This window comes from Osmerus mordax, chromosome 8 (assembly GCF_038355195.1).
Source record: "Osmerus mordax isolate fOsmMor3 chromosome 8, fOsmMor3.pri, whole genome shotgun sequence".
In the NCBI taxonomy this organism is placed as follows: Eukaryota; Metazoa; Chordata; class Actinopteri; order Osmeriformes; family Osmeridae; genus Osmerus; species Osmerus mordax.
This window is the reverse complement of record NC_090057.1, coordinates 3,359,663-3,379,322: the sequence shown is the minus strand read 5'-3', so window position 1 is coordinate 3,379,322 and position 19,660 is coordinate 3,359,663. Positions and strand designations below refer to the sequence as shown.

The 19,660-nt window shown below is 44.0% G+C and overlaps 1 protein-coding gene and 1 long non-coding RNA gene across 2 annotated transcripts; both read left to right on the top strand.

Moving 5' to 3' along the window:
* Window positions 1-7,929: 7,929 nt before the first annotated feature.
* Window positions 7,930-9,579, top strand: LOC136948140 (uncharacterized). The gene is made up of 4 exons (XR_010877049.1): window positions 7,930-8,057; window positions 8,147-8,211; window positions 9,150-9,244; window positions 9,414-9,579. It is a non-coding gene; the product is annotated as an uncharacterized lncRNA (long non-coding RNA).
* Window positions 9,580-10,314: 735 nt separating this feature from the next.
* bmp2b (bone morphogenetic protein 2b) lies at window positions 10,315-16,102 on the top strand. Its single transcript, XM_067241336.1, has 3 exons — window positions 10,315-10,548; window positions 11,477-11,844; window positions 14,817-16,102. The coding sequence occupies exons 2-3, from the start codon at window positions 11,490-11,492 to the stop codon at window positions 15,710-15,712; spliced, it is 1,251 nt and encodes a 416-aa protein (XP_067097437.1). The 5' UTR covers window positions 10,315-10,548; window positions 11,477-11,489; the 3' UTR covers window positions 15,713-16,102.
* The last annotated feature ends 3,558 nt before the right edge of the window (window positions 16,103-19,660 follow it).

Below are 19,660 nucleotides of genomic sequence, written 5' to 3'. Positions count from 1 at the left end.
GAGCAGGCACTGTCAACCGACTATCTTCTCAGGTCTTCTCATTGGCAGGTCGTTCCTTTCCCCTTTCGGGTCCTCTATCTTTCTACCTGCCCAGCAACACTGTCATCTTTCGCTCCCATTGGCCTGAACTGTTGTCCTTTCAATCAGTATATAATCAGATCAGCTGCCACTTCAAGATAAGCAGATGTATCTCCCTCTGGGTTGTGACATCACCCCAGTTCATGAAGCTCTGAGTTCGTAGCACCCAGAAAGCCTTGGCTTGCAGTATCCAGGAACGACAAGGGGGCATCGACCCACAGCAGAGCCCGAGGAAACACATTCCTCTCTACCTGACAAAAGCTGTGCCAGGATACACACACACACATAGCAGAAAGAATGAGATAACCCCACTCTTTCTTTCTCTAATCCTTTAACTTGGGTAATTAAAGATGCTCACAGCTGTGTGAGGCCTTATCCCTAAATCTAAAGCATGTAAATGCTGCAAGCTTTTACGGGGGCTGGGTTTAGAGCACTAGATTCAGCCAAGTGGTGTTATGGCAACAGTAGGGACCCAACTGTCCCTTGAGCAGAACCGTGGAGGGAAACATGCTATATTGACCAATTATTGCATATTGTTGACTGTCTTCATCCACATTCAAAATTGAATCTGATAACCAAAAGGGACGGACAAGTGGAGTTTTGCTACTGTCTCTAAAAGCCTTCATGTTGGTAGTGGACTGAGAAGGGAAACGAGAGAGCAGGATCAAAAGCTGAGGACAGAAACACAGAAGAGAGAGAGAGAGAGAGTTACAGTAGAGCCCAATGACGCTCAGCCAAAGGTATGCACTCACAGACACCCTCTGTGTATTATAATTGCAAAGTGGATGATCCAGGATTATCCCTCATAAAATGTTATTGTCCTGCTGGCCAGACAAAGATATCTTGTGATCTCAATGAGATTTAATCTATTGCCATCTCTCCAAACAAAACATGCCTGTTGCTTTGACCAAAACACAGCCTCCTGTCTCACCATCATCACTTAATGGAAGCAACTACCTGTAATCAATGGAGGCTTTTCATATGGAAATGTGTCCAACATCAATGTTGTTGACTAAACCCTACGGGGTTGTATATGCTGAACAACAATGGGGCTGCCACTCTCTTCCCCCTGTGTTACCCTGGAGGCCTGTGTCTAGGTCAGTCACTCTGTAATCGTCAAGCCTATTACAATATCTACAGGGTGAGGTGTGTGCTACCAAGACCCATCTGCTCTGTAGTATTTACATACATTTACGTTAAGAGGTTCTAGAATGCATGGAGTCTAGAGTGTTGGCTTTGGAAAGACGACATGAGGGCAGACTGAGCTACACAAGACTCTTAAGTGGTAGAACCTTAAGGGGACGTACTGGTAATGAGGCAGTTGGACACCCAGTGTGAGCTAGGTTTGGGGTACTTTAAGTAATTTGTACAAGAAAACTGTTTCACAAAATTCCCTTTTTTTTCTTTCCAAAGTTTCCAAAAAGTATTTAACAACTGCTGAATTAATATATTTTAAGATTTTCGTGAGGCAGCAATGCCAGTCATTGCTGACAATAACATCGTTGTTACACTGTAATGCTTTCAACGCTGATCTTGTGCAATAAGGTCAAGTATAAAATGACTGTGATATTGCCTGTAGGGGAGAGATTCCTGGATGACAAATAACATCTTTGTCTCACACAACTGAGAGAAACAACAATACTACCGGAGGGACATTTTCAGGTGCCTGTCATGGGATAGGATAGTCACTGTGGTCTGTAATCCCCCCTAACTACAAAGGCAACACATTTGCCTGCTCATTGTCAATTAGTTTTAATCCAATAGAAAAACACTCTTAATCCCACAACTAACACCTCTTGATCAATTATCCGGAGGTATTTTAAAAACTGTGCCGATGAATTTCTGATTTCTGAAAACTGTTTGAATAAACAACAATTGTTTTTATTTTATCTTGATTCAAACTAAAGTGAGATATCAAAGATTATACGAAGGTATTTGGGTTTGAATACAATTTAACAAATAAATGTTCTTGTAGGCTACCTTATTAATAAGACAACACATATATGGGACAAATATTTTGTATTTCAAGTTTATATAAACTATGTGATTAAGAAGATTAAACTGATCGAACAATTAACTATAAACTATTAAGATATGATCAAATAAATGTAGGTCATTCATTTCAGGAAGGTTCCCAGCGGGCACCTTGATATCAATTTGAGGTCCAATATTAGTCAAGACTTGATCAAGATGCTGTATAACATAATTTAAAATTAAATTTGTATGGCAATTTATTCCAATGGTAGGTGGGTGAAAATAGGAAACTAATCCCACACAGAAATTGGTTGCATGTATATGTAGGCCAATATGTTTGAAGTCCGATTGACATAAATTCATCTTGTTATTTTAGACGTAGAAATTGATGTAATACAGACATCACATTGACATCAATGATGAGTATGTTTACTTAGGATTATATAATATAATACTATTATATTTATACATTTATATTAATCGTCAGCTTAATGAAGTTGAAATAGCATTTTTTATAGCTTATTGTCATGAGTATCTGGCAGTTTTCAGAAATACATCGGTGATTGGACGGCAATGTAGGCTACCACAATTGTTCCCAAATGTGAAGCTGGAAAGTGTTAATTAGTGTTAAATTTATAGTCGGTCTAATGTTTCACAGTGAAAAAACATTGATATTTGATGTCTGAAAAACAAAAACTACAATTTTTTTTTTACTACTAATGATTTCCTTTTGGCAGTTCAACAGATCTAGACACAATGCCCATTTAATGAGGATTTCTCTGCTGTTTAAAACCACACCTGTAGATGGCGCTGTGTTAGTAGCTTCTGGTTATGACAAGGTAAAGTGTGAGCCGCGAGAATCCACGGACCCAAAGGAACGACCCAACGTCAACGGAAAATATTTTCACATCGTGAACTGTGTTCAGCTCATCATCTTTTAATCAGGTGGTTAAATGTGCTGACATCTCATGAAATGTAAAACATTAGTTAAACTTCGAAGAACGTGTGTTTTAATGAAACATTTAGCTACTATTTCTGGTACTTTTTGTGTATGCTATAGCTCTAATCTCCCGCCAGTGAAAGCTAATGTAGCCTGAATAATGCTACTAGTAGGCCAGTTGAAGCTGTGTAAAAAGGAGTAGCGTCATATGTCCGTTTGCCACAGTAATGTCGATGTAATTCGGAAAAAGTGCAATTGAATAGACAAAAACTACGCTACAAACGCTTTAGTAGTAGCCAGTAACATTAGCATGGTAGTATTGCTATGAGTATAATGCTAGGTCACTTAGCGTTAGCTAAGCTAGCTAGCTAGCCTACAGTTTTGGAAAAATAACTTGCACTGTGGAGACTTTTGGAAATATTTGAAACTCAGTCTAGAATGGGTTAAGTGTATGGTTTTTAAATGTCAAAGAGGTAAATGTTAATTTTACGTTCGTTGAACTAATAACTTATAAATAGGCAGGTCCCATGATTTTACGGTACTTTACACATAAGCATGCAGAATGCATTGTAGCACTCAAAATAATCTAAAATGGCGGAAAGATCTCCGCCATTTTAGATAATTTTCAGTTTCAAGCAACGCTGTCTTAACTGGCCAGTCGTTATGTATCAGCTTGATCCTGAATTCAAAATTACAGCACTTGACAGACTGTTATACGTTTTTCATGACGTAAATCAACAAATAGTTTAATAAATGAAATAAATGAATTTAAATAATACAAATTATTAACAAATATTTGGAAATAAAAATAAATTAGTTATATAAGAAAAAATATTCCATAAAATGAAATATTAGTAGATTAATAATAAACTGAGCTTTAAAAACAAGTTTGCTTTTTGGCAGCTATACTTTGTGTGATGGCATACCACCGAAACTGGCGGAAACGTCATGCTGAAGTGCTGGCTCTTGCAGCTGATGATTCAAATAGCAGTGATGCAGATGTGTTGCTGAGGGCTCAGTCCAGTGAGGATGAAACTGTGTGTTTGTCACCTTCAGCTGATGCCAACATCTCGTATTACGACTCTGATGTATTAGTGCTGTCTTCTGAAACTGACTGAGGTTGCTGACAATCTGTCTGAGGATTCTGCAGAGGAAACTGCTCCTGATCTGGTTGATGAAGTTGCATCTTGGGCAGTTACCAACAAATGCAAGCAGTCTGCACTAAATGAACTATTAGAAATTCTAAGGCGCCAAGGACATCGCCTCCCCAAGGATGCCAGAACACTGCTGAAGACCCCTAAAAGAGTGGCAACAGTTGAAATGTGTGGTGGACAATATTTTTTACATTTAGTCATTTTAGCAGACGCTCTTATCCAGAGCGACTTACAGTAAGTACAGGGACATTCCCCCGAGGCAAGTAGGGTGAAGTGCCTTGCCCAAGGACACAACGTCAGTTGGCATGACCGGGAATCGAACTGGCAACCTTCGGATTACTAGTCCGACTCCCTCACCGCTCAGCCACCTGACTCCCCAATATGCTTTTTTTGGTATTACATCTGGCATTTTGAAAGTTTTAGCCCAGTGCCCTGATTTCCATGAAGATCGCATAGACATGTGCATCAACATTGATGGTATTCCACTGTTTAAATCATCAAATATGCAGACGTGGCCAATCCTGTGCAATTTCCATGCTTTTGCACCCTTTATTGTGGCACTCTATTGTGGAAAGGCAAAACCCAGCCCAGTTCAAGATTACCTGTCTGATTTTCTTCAGGAGTTGCAGCAACTTAAGCAAGATGGCATAGTCCATGGAGAGAAAAGTGACTTCAAGTGACTCAAGTGACTCAAGTGAAAAGTGACTTCAAGTGACTGTAAAAGCCTTCATTTGTGATGCACCAGCCAGATCATTCCTGAAGTGTATAAAGAATCACAATAGCTACTTCGCTTGTGAGCGCTGCACAGTTAGAGGCACATATGTGGGACGAGTTGTTCTCGGTGCTACAGCACCTGGTGTTGTTGCAAGGTCTGAAGCAGAATTTGGTAGACTACAAAGACCACCAAATTGAAAAATCCCCACTGACCCTAGCTGGGATTCCATGCATTCGACCATTTGCATTGGACTACATGCACTTGGTGTGTTTGGGTGTAGTTAGGAGAATGCTTCACTACATGAAGGGAGGACCCAACACATGCAGACTATCTTTTCAGAAAAGGAGTGAGATTTCGGATAAACTCATGGCATGGAATGGAGAACTTCCTAGTGAGTTTGCCCGGCAGCCTAGGAGTTTACTGGAATTGGACAGGTGGAAGGCTACAGAACTCAGACAGTTTCTGCTTTATACTGGACCAGTGGTTCTGAGAAGAGTGGTTTCACGTGCTGTATACAATCACTTTCTTTCCTTGATGGGTTGCGGTGTCAATACTGTTGAATTCTGATGATGCAGAGCGTGAGGAACACTTGGACTATGTCAGAGAGGTACTCATGTACTATGTGAGGAAGTGTGAGGATATATATGGAAACACCTTCACTGTGTACAATGTGCACTCACTAACTCACTTAGCAGATGATGTAGAACACTTCAGATGTTCACTGAATGATGTTTAATGCTTTCCATTTGAGAACTACCTGCAGACTCTAAAGAAAATGGTCAGACAATCTCGCAATCCTATAGCCCAGGTTGCCAAACGTCTAGCAGAACTAGAACATTCTACAAAATGTAGGCCTTTTACCAAAGAGAGCTTTACTCGCATCTCCACAAGACCACGAGATTGTTGTTTCATCCTTCAGAACAAGGACTTTGTATTTGTGAAGGAAATACGCGAAGAAGGCACCTTGGTTTGTGATGTCCTACGCCAATACCACACAGAGAGTTTCTTCAATGATCCTTGTGATTCTAAACTGCTCAACATCGTCCGTGTTAGTGACATGAGCAGAACTAGACGTCGACTGATCAGCAAACAACAGTTGCATCGTAAAGTTGTCTGTCTGCAAGCCAACCCTGGTGAAGCTGACACAGGGTATATTTTGTTCCCCATGCTGCATCATATAGAACGCAAGTAACTGAATTGTAAGTATGTTACTAAAATTAATGTTCCTCAGGGCTTTTCCAATAACTATCATTGTCAGGGTGTGCAGGTTGTATACAATTATTGAGTGTGGAGGGGAAAATGCTACCGTTATGTGGATTGAGAGCAACAGTTGCCTAAAGTTAGTTGTTGTAGTTGCCTGAATCTCTGCATATTTTGTTCTGGTTGTTGTTCAGGTCTCATGATGTGGGTCAGGGCAGTTTGGACAGAGCCAAAGGGAGAAGAAGAGGGAGTCATCCCGGAGGTTTGGGTGAAGGATAACATGGTTTACTGGCCAACAGGAGCTAATGTAACCAAAGCAGCCGAAGAAATGCCACAACCAGCAAGCAGCTGGCAAAAGTTTCCACTGCTGAAAATCAAAATCAACTCAAGTAAGTTTTACATAAATAATTTAAGCTAAATCTGGGTTTTTCTACTACTCAAATCAAGTTAGTTATTATAAGCCTGCTTGTTCCATTTACTTCAGAGAAGCGAGAAGAGTGTGAAGCATTCGACCAAACAACAACTGCAGAGCTAAGTGAGGAAGAATGCACTCCTGTTAGGAGGGTGAAGAAGAAAAAATACCCAGGGTTTATCTTAGGTATACAATAACTGCACATTGTGGCAGGCCCATAGTTTCTGGTGCTGGATAAAAGTATATGTTGTGACACTATGCATTGTGGTAATACTGTTGTTTCTCTTCTTACACAGATGAGGATGAAAGCAGCTCAGATGGTGCTGGAACCGGATGTGGCAATGTGCAGAAACCATGTGTGGAAGCACAGTCACAACACAGTAAGCAAACTGTTAAGTATCATAACTTTTATATATATATTTTATCTGAAAGTGCTTAATGCGATCCATCCTTGCCAAAACCACCAAGGGTTCAACAAAAGAGACTTAGATCTAAGTCCCACAGTCTCCTACACATCCCTCAAACTACACCGAAAAGATCACACACTCAGCACAAAAGTTCCAGCTCTCCATTCCACAGCACTCCGCGCCAGAGATCCCACACACCGCGCCAGAGATCCCACACACCGCGCCAGAGATGCCACACACCGCGCCAGAGATCCCACACACCGTGCCAGAGGTCCCACACACCGCGCCAGAGGTCCCACACACCGCGCCAGAGATCCCACACACCGCGCCAGAGATCCCACACACCGCGCCAGAGATCCAACACACCGCGCCAGAGATCCCACACACCGCGCCAGAGATCCCACACACCGCGCCAGAGATCCCACACACCGCGCCAGAGGTCCCACACACCGCGCCAGAGATCCCACACACCGCGCCAGAGATCCCACACACCGCGCCAGAGATCCCACACACCGCGCCAGAGGTCCCACACACCGCGCCAGAGATCCCACACACCGCGCCAGAGATCCCACACACCGCGCCAGAGATCCAACACACCGCGCCAGAGATCTCACACACCGCGCCAGATATCCTACACACCGCGCCAGAGATCTCACACACCGCGCCAGAGATCCCACACACCGCGCCAGAGATCCCACACACCGCGCCAGAGATCCCACACACCGCGCCAGAGATCCCACACACCGCGCCAGAGATCCCACACACCGCGCCAGAGATCTCACACACCGCGCCAGAGATCCCGCTCTCCTCACCACAGCTCTACACACCAGCACTCCCAGTCTACTCATCAGTGGTCCCACACTCCACATAGGGGAAACCAGCACAAAGAGGGTGGTGAACCATTCCCATTAGATAATGGAAGTTAGTATACCTCCTTATTTTACTAACAGTGGTGTTTTTGCAAATGGGACTTATGTTCATTTTCATTCCGATTTGCCTTTCAGAGTTCCAAAGACGGGTCCTCTATCTGCTGGCCGATATTTGTGAAAAGCTGTCCCAGGTGGGCCAAAACTGTGAGCCCCCAGACTCTCAGTTCCACCTGGTGAAGATGAACAGCAGGCGTGAGCTCAAGAATCTGGAAGGGCAACTGGCTGATAAAGGAAAGAAAAATCTCATGGTCAGTTTAACTATGCCAGGCCAATAGTAATACTGTTCCTATCATATTCAGTGTTTTCTGTGTTCCTGATAGGTATTTTTTATTATCAGATGTCTCAGTTGGTCAAGATTGGGGGTGCAGATCTTGAGGACTGTGTGAAGAATATGATGAAAAGGTAAATTAATCCATAATATAGTTTCTCTCAGTCACTTTGGTGCCTTTCTCATATCAGAATTTAAAATGTCAAAACTTCACATCTAGTCACATCATAAAAGCTCTGTTGAATAGTCACATTTAGGTATTAAGTAATTGCCTGAGTCATTATATGAAGTATTGAATAAGTTGTCATATGCAGTTTGTCTTTAATAATTTTTCAATTTCTATTACACATTAATGAATTGCTGTTTTGTAAATCAGTATACTCTTCTTGTATGACAATTAATTACATGATCTGCCGACAAACTGCAGTACAAACTTAACTGTAAAATCAACTGTTCATTCAAATGGCACTGACTTGTTGATTGGCATAAGTACTTGCTTTTGAGACATAAAGTAAGCATTTTACAAAGCATTGTGTGGGGCAGTTTGTACTGATTGGATCGAGCAATGTACTTAACCCTTGTGCTGCCTTCGGGTCACATGACCCAAAGGCTCATAATGAACCATCCGTTGTGTTTACCCAATTTTACCCAATACAAAAAAAATAAAAATAATTTTCTTTTAACCTTCGCAATGTGGGGGGTCTGAGACAGCCCAACGGTTAAAAGAAAATGCTTCACTTTGTTTTTGTATGCGGTAAAGTTGTCGCAATACGATGGTGGGTCAGAATGACTGATGGGTCAGAATGACCCTAAGAGAATACAAGGAAGGCCATTGGACACAGAGTCCAAAATTCATAAACACGAAACACGAAAATTTCGGACTCAGTGTGCAAAGGCCTTTACTGTTGTGCAAACGTTAATGATAATTTGAGAAATGCACCAAAGTGAAGAAACTAAGACAGTCGTCCTCTGCTTGAAGGCTCCGCCGCTCCGGTCACTTAATTGTATTGTTCATTCAGCTTAACCAATATTGGTTTCTGATTTCAGTTGATTGTTGTTTTTCCTTTTACAGAGTTCTTACAAACAAGTTGATGGCTATGATGAACATGGATGGCACAGGGCCAAAGAAAGCCTTTGGCAAAACAAGGCTTTGCCAAGTTATAATAGGTAATTGTGTAATACTTCATCACTTCGAGTATGGTTTTATCTGGATCCATTCTGTCCAACCTCTGAGATGCTCAGCTTGAGTGTATGTACCAGTGATGGTTTCTGAAAATGTATTCTTTACATTCTAATGTCCTAAAATTCTAATAAATGTTGCTCCATCTTCATTCAGGTGCTGTACAGCAGTCAAAACCAGCATCGTCAGAGGTGGATATAAAAAATCATATGAAGAACTATCTCCGGTCTGCTCCCGACAGATATGGGGGTATGGGACGCCAAAAGGGCCAGACAGCAGTCGATCTTTGTTCAGGATCAGAATGAGTATTTGACAAAATCCAGCCTACATTTGTACTTTTAAATTTGAAGCTGATGAATAAAACTTTTCTTAAATTTGATTAAGTTTGAGTTATTTTTTGGTTGTCGAGAATAGGTGTGTGGATGTCAAATGGACATCATGTTTTTGACATCAGTTTGATTTGCATATTTGACCTATTGTTTGATGTCAATGTTGGATCTAAATTTAATGTATTTTCAACATCAGTGTTTGAATGTAAAATGGACATCAAGTTTTTGACATCAACTTGATTTGCATATTTGACCATTTTTTTTACGCCAATGTTTGATGTAAATTTTATGTATTTTCAACATCAATTGCCCACTGGGTTATAGCCTAGCGGTGTGCTACACAACCGGCATTTACAATTATCTAACTTTAACGTCTGCCGTCTATTAAGTAATCTAATTCGAAATGCAAACCTGCGAAAACAACCTATAACCTGAGCTGTGGTAGGACTCGCTCCAGGCTCACGGGAGGTGCTTTTGAGTCGCCATGAAACTGACAGCATTGCGTTGGTGACATCACGAGACGACAAAAAGAGTTGTTGGGCGAAGAGAAGGCACCAATCAATTTAACTACTACACTGGCTGCACCAGGAGCGCGAGAGGCGACGTTCCTTTACTCTCTGCATTGGGGTCCAAAGAGCGACAGACTGACCTTATCTCCAAAAGCAACTCAACTCTATCTCACTAAACAGTTCTCATTTGAAGATGTTCAACAGAGGTGCTTCATATCGGTCCTGCCTACACAACTCGGCTTCCTCCTCATAGAGAAACTATTTTTTTCGTAGTTCATAGACCAAGTCGCCTGTTGTGCAGCTGGTAAGAGTATGTGCGAGAGTAGGCGATTGGTGCAGTGCAAGGACTCTCTTTCGTCCGTGAAGGAAAAGCGTGGAATATACACGAATTAATGTGGAATTTATCGGAGCCCAAAGCTGGAACGACGACCGGACACAGCTCTTCCTCATCAGGTAAAACAACATCAATGTCAAAGTATACTATAATTTTTACTTGAGAGTTGTCTAAGTTATATCTTTAGAACTTTCTGGGAAAGAATATACAATTTCTCGGTATCCATGTGTTGACAGTAGCACATTTTGAGATCTGTCTCTCACAAAACTTTCCATAAAATTCCCTAAAATACTTTTTATAAGTACTTCAACTAATTTCACTGAGGGTTATTTAGAGAACAAGTACTTTATGATTGCTGGTGTTTTTGATGTCTTGTTTCTGCGCTAAGGAGTAGTCTTGCCTACATCTGGCCAGTGTGCGCACGTCAGATGTAACACCTGCGAGCCTCTTGAAGTAACTCTATCCTGTATGATTATAGTCATACATGGACGTCAAAGCCTCGCAAATAGACCCTTGTAGCACTGTCTGACTTGCTCTTGGACTGTCTCTTCTAAATTTTTTGATGACAATATTCTTTCATGCTTTGTGTGATCTTGTGGGCTATACAGACATGTTTCTTTTTTATTACAGCCTCACCAAACACTTTCTTATATCTTCTAATTGCAGACTTTTTCGTCTGTCGTCTTCTAAATGAGTTTCTTAGATTTTTCTCTTTCTTGTCCCATCCCCCTTTTTTGTTTAACTTTTTTTCTTTCATCCTAACCTTGATATCTCCATGTTTAGTTTACTTCTGCAATGTTTAAGATCAATCTCCTATTTCAGCTAGTATAGCCGACGGGGGTATTATTCCCGGCCCTTTTTGTTCTTTACATCAAAGTGAGGTGTCTTCCTTTCAACCTGCCCCCCCCCCCCTCAATAATTCCTATTGTATGCATGGAAGACACGCGCAGCTGGGGGAATGTTGCAGTGAACCCCGATGTCTGCGTTGCCAATACATCAGCGGCTGTGTCGGCGCCAGTGTATTGACAGAAGTTACTTTCTTCACAGGGACTGACTGATCATGGTCGCCGTGGTCCGCTCTCTCATAGTACTGCTCCTCGCTCAGGTGTTGCTGGGAGGTGCTGCAGGACTTATTCCCGAGGTCGGCCGAAGGAAATACAGCGAATCTGGGAAACAAACCCCGGAGCAGTCGGAGAACTTTCTCAACGAATTTGAGCTTCGACTCCTAAACATGTTCGGACTCAAAAGGAGGCCGAACCCGAGCAAGCTGGCGGTGGTGCCGCAGTACATGGTGGACCTTTACCATATGCACTCAGTGAACGGAGACCACAACACTAAACGGCCCAGAAACATGGGGAAACACGCAGAGAGAGCCGCCAGCAAGGCCAACACGATTAGAAGCTTTCACCATGAAGGTATGTATTAGTGACATACTTTACCTGTCAGGTGGAGAGCACCTCTGCCCTCTCAGACAACCCTAACCTGTATTTAAACATGACTCAGAGTGTGAATGCGAATTTAAGAGCCTTTACAATTTTATGGCGGGACTAGTCACATAATAATAAAGATGACACGCGTCCGGATGCCCGTACACCTCCTTAAATACAGAAAAACAGTCTTATTCCAGTCTTATATGTAAATAAGACTTATATGCAGCCATAGATAAGACTCTAAAATAATTTCAAAACTCATTTTCAGGGTTGGTCCCAGAAGCCCATTGTTGTTGACTAATCCTTCAAATATGTAGTGATGCAACTGTTCACCAAACATTCCGAGCTTGGTACTATATCGAGCATCACAAACATTAAGGGTGCTGCTGTCCCAGGGGTAATTTGTTTCTTAATAATTTATGGTGTTTACGTGGGCTCTGAAAACAGTTTTTCCAGACACGCACCACGGGAGCTGTATAAAGGGAGGTGTGCGTATGCGCAGGTGATAGTCATCACCCTGCAACTTCAATAACACACGACATGACATTAGACTTACACGCATTATTACAGAGTATTCGTGTTAGACAGACTTAGTTCTGAGTCATTTCTAACGGAACTAAAGAAAGTCTTCTGAACTGGGTGCGCATTATGCTTGCCCAATCACCCTCTCCACTAGCGCACTTAAAGCGCCATTACGCATGTTCCAATAATAGAAGCCATAATTGCATATTTGGTTTATACCTTGGATACGCGCGGATTGTGAACTTTTTATTCAACCCAAGTTTCACTGTGTCAGATGAGTGTGTCTGTAAAGATCTATGTAACCCTAAATTGTCGGTAGCCTACAGTTATAGTACATTACGTAGTGATTACTCAAGAATGTTTCTGGGTATTCGCTGAGAATCCCATTGTGGGAGGGTTCACTTTATAGGGTGGTATGGTGCATCAAATGGCAACGTCATGATACTTTAACATATTATGTTGCTTGGAGACAGTTGTGAATAACGAAGTGCACAGGAGAGGGGAGTTCCAGTCATTTTCTTAAGGATAAAAATACCTCCCTATAATTTTTACATTCCTACCCCCCCCCCCCCACCCCCCGAAAATAAAAAATATATTTTATACCACTCATTTTATATCCCTAAATCTTTGGTATAGCAGGTACATGCAGCCCCACACTTTGATGTGCCCTTAAGCTCTACCCCTAAATCCCCAGGGTTTAACACCCAGTCTGAAGTGTTCCTGTGGGGGAACTTTCCACAGGGTGACTCACCAGGGTGGTGGGGTGGTTGGGTGCTCTCCAGAGGACTGGAGTGGATGACACCCAGTGGTTACAATGACACATGACAAAGACCACGGTCACCCAACCAGACAGACTGGAGGGCCTGACTGCCAACTTAAGCCACCTGTGTTCTCATCTGGACTAGGCCACATGTTGACTTGGCCAGCTGGTATGTTTAGGCAAGGGGATACCTGTTCCTCCAGCATTTATACAGCAGCAATGTCCAGAGCTGAAAACACCCTTGAATAACCTTTCCGTTTTCATTTGACTGTAATTCTGTTGCTTGGTCACACACACACACACACACACATCATGCATTAACACACACACAGACATTCTGAGAGCATGTAATAAGCATGTATCTACAGATGTAACTCTTAACATCAAAGCATGGAGTCCCAATCATTTCAACACATCTGCTAGCTGATATTAATTTGAGAGGCATAATTAGGTTCTGCACTATCGCTTTGAAAAAATAACAAATGTCCATGCCAAACAGAACATTTCCTCTATAAGAGAGGAACTGGCAGCCAGAGACAGGCCTAAGATGAATGACCCAACATTAGCCGTTATCTTTTGTTTTGGCACACAGCGTGAAAAGAAATTAGGAATGTTGATACACTCATATCTGTGGTTCACAAGTTTTAGACAAGTAGCAACATGTTCATACAGCAGCTCTCTCGCTCAGGGATTAGGAACCGAAGAGAGAGAGTTGGGAAAGGGAAAGAGAGTGGAGAAGGATTTTGGAGTAAGGGAGCAAAGAAAGAGCAAGAGAATGACAGGGATTTCGTGGAGAAGAGAGGAAACTAGAAAGAAGGGGTTTTCCCACATCAAATGAAGAGAGATTGGCCTAATTGAGGTCTTTTGTGTCTGTGGAGGGAGATTTGGGATGAGAGAGTGGAATTTCCTAAAAGCCTCCTTTGGAAAAGTTCAAAGTTTGTGTTTATTCTACCACACCAAACAGATAAAAAAAAGTGTGTGTTTTTATCATCTCGGATGTATGAAAGGTAAAAGTTCAAAGTTTCAATGCGATCAAATGAATTGCAGTTGATGTAAATATGTCTCATATTTGTACACATTAATCCAATTAGTGTCTTGTAGAATAGAAATGACATAAGGAATAAAATGCATTAACCCTTCCATTCGGGGGGTTTAAATACATCACCAGTTCTGTGTCAATCAGATAAATCGCACATAACATCCCATGTTGATTGACTGTCAAAACAGAGCTTTGATGATCCCAAGATACACGATGGAGCCTTTTACTCTAGCATCGTTGCTGGCAATCTGTAAAGGGCAACATTCGACATGACATTTAGCGTCCTAGCAGCATGCATAATAGAAGATGCTATCAGAGACTCTATCCTATCTTATCAAGACAGGGGAACACCTTGCTTTGATGCCATGACATTTTGACAGATTACATTTATTAACCTGGCTCCAATGATGTTATTCCATGATGACAAATATCATCATTTGCCTGCCATTACACCGAGTCAGTCTGTGTGACTATCTGTGTGATGTGCCCATAGCCAGAGGCAACTCACACTCGCTGTGTGTGTGTGTGGGGGGGGGGGGGATGAAGGCAAGAGTAAGTTAACAGCTTCAGTGCTTCATGTCCATAGTCTCAGCATCAGTGTAACCGACCCTCTTCTCCCTCGTGTGTCTCCTGCAGAGTCCATGGAGGCCCTGGCCAGCCTGAAGAGCAGAACCACCCAGCAGTTCTTCTTCAACCTCACCTCCATCCCCGGGGAGGAGCTCATTACCTCCGCAGAGCTGCGCATCTTCAGGGACCAGGTCCTGGGGGGCACGCCCCTCCCCACCTCAAGCAACGGCAGCACCGGCAGCACCGGCGCGGGCCTCCATCGCATCAACGTGTACGAGGTGTTCGGGGCCCCCTCCTCCCCCGGCGGGGAGACCCTGACCCGTCTGCTGGACACGCGGCTGGTGCAGGACTCTCTCAGTCGCTGGGAGAGCTTCGACGTCAGCCCCGCAGTGTCCCAGTGGGCCTCCGGGGGGCGCCGCAACCACGGCTTCCAGGTGGAGGTTGTCCATCACCCCGGGGAGGGCAGTGGGGACGGCAGGAGCAGGAACAGGCACGTCAGGGTGAGCCGGTCCCTCCACCAGGACCAGGACTCATGGCCGCAGGTACGCCCCCTGCTGGTGACGTACGGTCACGACGGGATAGGCGACGGCGTGCTGCACACGCGGGAGAAACGTCAGGCGACGCATCGCAAGCAGCGCAGGAAGCAGCAGAAGGCCAGCTGCAAGAGACACGCGCTCTACGTCGACTTCAGCGACGTGGGCTGGAACGAGTGGATAGTGGCGCCCCCCGGTTACCACGCCTTCTACTGCCACGGCGAGTGCCCCTTCCCCCTGGCGGACCACCTCAACTCCACCAACCACGCCATCGTGCAGACGCTGGTCAACTCAGTCAACTCCAACATCCCCCGGGCGTGCTGCGTGCCCACGGAGCTCAGCCCCATCTCCCTGCTCTACCTGGACGAGTACGAGAAGGTCATCCTGAAAAACTACCAGGACATGGTGGTAGAGGGCTGTGGATGCCGGTGAGGCGGAGAGAGATTGAGGGAGCGAGAGAGATGGAAGAGCAAAAAAAACGAGAGAAAGGGAGGGAGAGAGATAAAGAGCGAGAATGAGAGCGAGAGAGGGAGGGATGGAGAGAGGGACTGAGAGACTAAGACAGAGGTTGTGGACACCCGGTTTCCCAATGAAGACTCTTATTTATATGAAAGAAAGACCGAGCTATTTTGGAAGAAGAAAAGAAAACTATATATGAATATATTTAAAAAATACATATTTTAATCGGAGGAATATTCCTTTACTGGTTTTGAAAATGTATTTCTGATGTACATTTTGAAATGGGTGCAATACCACATGAAGTATAATGCTCAGATTTTTATTTTGTATTTATTTCTATTATAACCACTTTATTTGTAAATAAATAATGTGTATTTATCGTGAGAAAACACTCCGCTCCAATTGTTGTAAATCCCACATAGCATTTTCAACACAAAACGGTGCAATTTTCCTAGCATAAATAATCGCAAACTCAATCAACAAGAAAACCCCCCTCACAACATATTAAAAAATATACCATTCAGCTTACTCTTCAGGTAACTATGGAAACTAACATTGGCTGTTGGGAGCAAGAAGAGAAAGTCAGTTAGTGGAGGTAAGCAGTAATGATCCAAAGTAGTTGGAGTCACAGGGAGGAGGGGGTCGCCTTGCTACATACACACACATGTTGTAGTCTCCTGGGAGAACTAGACAAACACTGGGACATGTTTTTCTGAATCAGATGTCATTGCAAGGGTCCCTGGGAATGCTACTTGAAAAGCTGAACCCTGGGAATTCATGCCTCTTAAAACAAGAACCTGTGAGTGGGGTTTAGAGTTGCGGGGTCTGAAAGTTCTGTGTTTGTCTGCACTGTGATTTAACACATAATAGATCTGATTCCAGACAGGCCAGCAGACATACAGACAGGCAGGCAGGCAGGCAGGCAGGCAGGCAGGCAGGCAGGCAGGCAGACACAGACAGAGACAAGCTCCCCAACTGCTCTAATTAATGAAGACAAACAAACACAGGAACCTGTACCTGCCCCCCACTGCACATGCTCAGACACATTCTAACATCTCGTCTGCATTTGACTGCCTTCCATTGTCATCTACCAGTCTGAGTCATCCTGCTCTGTTGAGTGGCTGGCACCAGGGGAATGCCCTGGCTCTGACACTGACAAGGGACGAAATGTAGAGAAATGTGTAGGAGAAACATTAGAGAATCGTTAAATAAGTAACACAACAGCTCAAACAAGAGCGCACTCTGCCCAAGGAGAGGTTTTCGCTCATGTTTTATTCAGAGGGACTGAGACGGTGGCTACAGCAGATCATCCTGGAGATTCCTCCCAGGCTCGTGTGGATGACTTCATATGGTAATTATGCATTGTCCTCAGGGTGACAATTCAATACCAGCCATGAACCTCCGGAGGAGGAAGGAGACGAGGACTTCTCACTGCAGCCATGACGGCGCATACGATAATGAGAGGGGGAGAGAGAGAGACAGAGAGAGAGAGAGACAGAGAGAGAGAGAGAGAGAGAGAGAGAGAGAGAGAGAGAGAGAGAGAGAGAGAGAGAGAGAGAGAGAGAGAGAGAGGGAGAGTGGGGGGGTTTGACAGACTGTCTTCTGCTGTGTTTGCATTAGAAAGGGTTTGGAAGCGAGTACAAGGCTGCTCACAATGCTGTAAATAGAATGTTTTTTTATACGAGAGCACATTGGAACCATGGAATGTTGGTTTCCATTTCAGACACATGCATACGCTTGCAGGGAAAACCAACACGCATGCTTTTTTCAATCAGCTATGCAAAAAATTATTTGGTGGGCTTTTGCGCTGTGAAAGTTTCACTGAACAAAAGATATATATATATATATATATATATTTTTTTTTACAACCCTAAATCAAGCTCGAAGGGATGGGTCGAAGATCCTGTGTTTGCCAATGTTTGCGTTGTCTCTGTTGACAAAGGCGTTGTTACGCAAAGACATGTCAAAATACATAATCTCATCCACTTAGGATGTGACGGCCCACCTAAATGATGCAATCAGCCATTTTGTGCCAGACCAGCCCCCCCCCCCCTCCCCTCCACCACACTTCAGTTCCAATCCCCTTCATGTGTTATTTTATTTTACCTTGCATCCGCTCCCCCCTCACTCCCCATCTGGTGTCCATTTCTCCAGCGTAGAGCCCACCACACCACAGCACAGCATCCCGGCCCTGCCCGTAGAACTGCCGCAACGCCCGCGCCATTTTAATGGACTTCAGGAGGAAGTCACTTCCCTGACACGGTTAATGAACATTTGATGCAAATCAACTAAACGTTCAACAGTTAAAAACTTGAGCCCAACTTTAGAAATAAGAGTCTCTGCCAAAACTGTTAGGGTATGGTGAAGGGGTGGGGGTGAGGGGGGGGAAAGAAAAATGCTTGTGTTAAAAAGTGTTAGATTTAGTGGTTTGCCTTTATACTTAAAGTCCATAAAGCTTTCATTGGGTTGGGTGGAACTACAGCTCCCATGGCGGGTTACACGGGGGTAGCTCTCCTGGAAGCCCCCCCCCTCTCCCACTCTACCTCTCTTCCAAGTGAACATGGTTGTTGCTGAGAGGGCCAGTGTTTCTGGCCCCTGTGGGGCTCTGACTTCAGGGGCAGGTTACTGTCAGACGTCTCCTCTGGGACCACTACTGGACTTCTCACGGAGAAGGTGAGGGTCAAAAGTGTGAATACCGTTACAAACAGAGCTGCACACTCACAGTCAGCCTGTATGGCCTGAATGGGTAGGAGCACAATGAGCCAATGAGGACCAGGGTAGAGGTAGGCTCAACCAATGAGGACCAGGGTAGAGGTAGGCTCAACCAGTGAGGACCAGGGTAGAGGTAGGCTCAACCAATGAGGACCAGGGTAGAGGTAGGCTCAACCAGTGAGGACCAGGGTAGAGGTAGGCTCAACCAGTGAGGACCAGGGTAGAGGTAGGCTCAACCAATGAGGACCAGGGTAGAGGTAGGCTCAACCAGTGAGGACCAGGGTAGAGGTAGGCTCAACCAGTGAGGACCAGGGTAGAGGTAGGCTCAGCCAATGAGGACTACGGTAGAAGTGGGCTCAACCAATTGAGTACTTTTACTTTGTTCTACTAGCTGCACCAGTCTATCACTAAGTATGCTTGGGCCATAGGCTACTGGTGTCAGCATGTGTTACTTGGAATACCACAAGTGGAAGATATGCTTCCTAGGAACCGTTTCCTATTCACCTGCTACACACACTTCTGCAAAGTCGCTCTTGAAATTCATAGGACTAGGACGCCCACCCACCCTCCCCCCTCCCCCCCGCCCCTTCTGTGAGCATCTGGCAAATAAGTTAAAGGTGTTCTTCCCTCTCTTTGTTTACTCATAAACACAGAGCAGAACCACAGCAGTCCTGATGAGCGTATCGTTGAGGCAGTGCTAGCATGGCCAGGCCTGTTCCTTCAGCTCTGCGCAAAAACAAAACCACACCAAACGCATCTGCAGCTACAACAACCAAAATCATAAGGGTTATAAAATCGGATTTCCAGATTTCTGGCCGCTCGTATTTGGAAAGTATGCAGAGTGCCGTGCACCTTTGATGAAGCAAAGTGCTCCGTCGTCCTGGGAGATCCGGGCCGGCCTTGCGCCAGGGCAGGACATGTAAACACAGAGATGCGGGAAGGGGCAGTGGCCACTTTATATATATTTTTTATTTTTTGTTTCTTCGTGTGCCGCACGTACTAATTTTAAAGGTGGTGCAGATTGTGTTTTTTATTATTTTATTTTCCGAGAACAGTCAGTGAGATGATGTCCAGCTGAGACAGTGGCATCTGTGCTGCAGCTCTGAACACATCAGACACACATGCCTTGTCCACAGATTCAGGAGCATAAAAAGTATGGAAATTACTTTTCCAGAATGACAGAGAGGCGATAGATCTACTTATTCTCTC